The 2,997-nt window shown below is 31.4% G+C and overlaps 2 protein-coding genes across 7 annotated transcripts in view; one reads left to right on the forward strand and one right to left on the reverse strand.

The window, feature by feature from the left end:
* Positions 1 to 2,997, forward strand: part of LOC106870372 (uncharacterized) — a 213,924-nt gene that overhangs the window by 109,533 nt on the left and 101,394 nt on the right. The window lies entirely within an intron of this gene.
* The window catches only part of LOC106877078 (SCAN domain-containing protein 3-like), a 2,123-nt gene continuing 949 nt past the window's right edge, over positions 1,824 to 2,997 (reverse strand). The window contains exons 3-4 of the mRNA XM_052965601.1: positions 2,294 to 2,563; positions 1,824 to 2,129 (exon numbers count right to left, since the gene is read on the reverse strand). Of these exons, the coding sequence (XP_052821561.1) occupies positions 1,824 to 2,129; positions 2,294 to 2,563 (576 nt within the window). The remainder of the gene's footprint in view (positions 2,130 to 2,293; positions 2,564 to 2,997) is intronic.

Consider the following 2,997-nt stretch of genomic DNA (forward strand, 5'->3'; position numbering starts at 1 on the left):
TTGTTGTTGTTGTTGTTGTTGTTGTTGTTGTTGTTGTTGTTGTTGTTGTTGTTGTTGTTGTTGTTGTTGTTGTTGTTGTTGTTGTTGTTGTTGTTGTTGTTGTTGTTGTTGTTGTTAAACTTGGTAATAGATCTGACCTAGCATTATCAGTCAATTGTACTAGTAATGGCTGACTTGTATGGTAATAGGAGAACCATCTAAAGTAGCAGCTTTACTCTGCCACTTCTAATAAAGAGTGGTTTTATTGTATGTGGACCGGAGAGAAAGACATTGTGTGTGTGTGGCTATAAGAGAAAAGTTTACTGTTTTATATACAGGGAGGGAGATAGTTATAGATATTGAGTGGGGGGCAATATTAAATCACATTAGATCAGTGGTTCCCAACCTTTTTCAGCCCAGGGACCATTTTTTACTTGAAAAAATTTCTCGGGACCATTTCTACTTTTACTTTATGCTGTTCTATTTTCACATTAAAATACTTAATTAGAAGACAAAATAGTCTATTTACACTTTTAAATTTATTTTAGAAAACAAAAGATAAAATTTAAAATTTATTTTAGTAAACAAAGATAAACACAAGATATCAAAATCATTTTTCATAAAGTCGTTAATTTTTAGTCCATTCAGTTAGTGACTAGCTTGATATTGGTGTTTCTGACACAAGATATCATAATCGATTTTAATAAACTCATTTAGTCTAAGTCTGATAGTTCCTCAGCTGTTGACATCTAATTTATTTCTTTTTCTACTTAAAATATCTACAACAGCTGAATATGCAGATTCCACCATCCATGTGGTAGGGAAAAAAATGATGTTTGCTTCTACATATCGAAAAATGTTTGGGTGTGATTCCTTTATCGATATATAGGCAAAGACAGCTTCTTTTTCAACTCTTCTTCTCAGTTTCATATTCTCTTTCAAATCCAACAACATTTCAGCCAACTCAAAATTTTCATCTCCTGGCTCATAATTTTCTAGGTCTACAAACCAGAGTGGATAATCCATCTTTAATAAATCATTGTATCTTCTTTTGTCTGCATGAAGACCTTCAAGATGCATGCAGCAATGCATTCTGATGTAGGAATAGTGGTGTTAAAATTTCAAAATGATGCCAAATTTTTTTTTTTAAACTGTTTTTTCCAAAATTTTAATTTCCCCATATACCCTTTATCTTCTGAGAACAGGTGACCAAATCTGATTTTCTACCTTGCAGGTCTAAGTTAAGCAGATTCACTGTTTTTAAAATATCACTCAGGTAGAATATTTTTCAGTTTTGTATTTAAGAGATGAGGAATTATGTACATTATTTACATTTGACAGATATTTGTCCTCATCTTGTTTGTTGTTAACACAACATTTCGGCTGATATACCCTCCAGCCTTCATCAGGTGTCTTGGGGAAATTTCAAACCTGGGTTCTCATTCCTAAGGTACCTTAGGAATGAGAAATGTTGTGTCAACAACAAACAAGATGAGGACAAATATCCGTCAAATGTAAATAATATAGAATATTTTTGATTTAAACTGAGAAAGTCTTTCCAAAATTTTCTTAGCTGTATCAGCTTGCTTCTTGGAGTTGTAATGAGTCATCTGACTCTTGAACATGAGAAAGTTGATTAATGGTTCCCACAAATTCACTAGTCTTTCAAGCCTCAGGCCTTTTCACAACCATCTTACATCTGTGTGAAGCAATAGGGTTTTAAAATCTTCATCTTCACAGAATTGCATAAAAAATCTATTATTCACTGAGTTTGATTTGACAAAGTTGTTTGCATGTATGGCAGTGTTGAGTGCTTCTTCCATGTGTCCTCCAATATTCTTAACCTATTGCTGTCTGTGGATAATGCGATGTATATCAAAAATGTGAGGAGCAACTGATTTCATTCTAGAAACAAAGCCTTTCACTTTTCCAGTCATGGCTGCAGCTCCATCTGATGCAATGTCGATCAAGTTAGTCAATGGAATATTTTTATCATTAAAATACTGCATTACTTCATTGAATATATCTTCTCCATTAGTAGTTTCAGGCAAACTTTTAATGAATAACATTTCTTCCCTTATATCATCTTCATGGACAAATCTGACATAGACCAGAAGGATAGCTTGGTTATGAATTGTGTTATCATCAACCTGGATAGAAAAATTTGTCTTTTGGAGAATTTCCACAATCTTCTCAACAAAATTAGATGTTTCATCCTGTCTTCTTATAATTGTGTTATTTGAAATGTACTCAGAGTAGATGCAGCACCTTTTCCCAGAACTTCATTTGCACAAGCTATTATAGCAGGCTTCACAAGTTTCTCACCATAAATCTGAGGTGCTGCAACCTTGGCAATAATTTCAGAGACCAAATAACTTGGTTTGAGTGTCTTTGCTTTTTCAGTATTTATCTTCTTTACAAAGTCAGGTAGTTTGATTGGTTGTATTTTCTTTTTATTCTCAAAATATTCCCTACCTTTATCAACAGATAATGGATGCCTTAATTTCTGGTGCTGTTCCAGCTTAACTTTTTTTATGGAATGATTTGTCATGATGGCATCACATTCAAGACATAAGTTTTGTGTCTACAGATACAAAACCAAATATGATAAAATCTTCTTAGTTATTCAGTTTTGCCATTTTAGCAGTTGGTTCAGATATTATTACAACTGATCTTTAAAAAAATAAAAATAAATACTTTATTTCTATAAATTAAAAGTATTAAATTTATTATTAAACAATATTGTGTAGTGATCTATTAAAAATATCAAATTTATTATGAAACTGTTGTGATTGTAAAATTTAAATTATGTAATTCTTGATTGTAATATATTATTGATTATATATTATACATTATTGATTCTTATGGAATAATTATTGAATTTTGTTTTCTTATTATTATTCTGTCTTCATATAAATTATTATTAAATAACAGTGTCTTTATTATTGAACAATATTGTGTAGATCTGAAATGGCTTCAAATTTTTTATGGCTACCAATTCTCTGGGGACCACCGGTA

Source organism: Octopus bimaculoides, chromosome 1 (genome assembly GCF_001194135.2).
Source record: "Octopus bimaculoides isolate UCB-OBI-ISO-001 chromosome 1, ASM119413v2, whole genome shotgun sequence".
NCBI classification, from domain to species: Eukaryota; Metazoa; Mollusca; class Cephalopoda; order Octopoda; family Octopodidae; genus Octopus; species Octopus bimaculoides.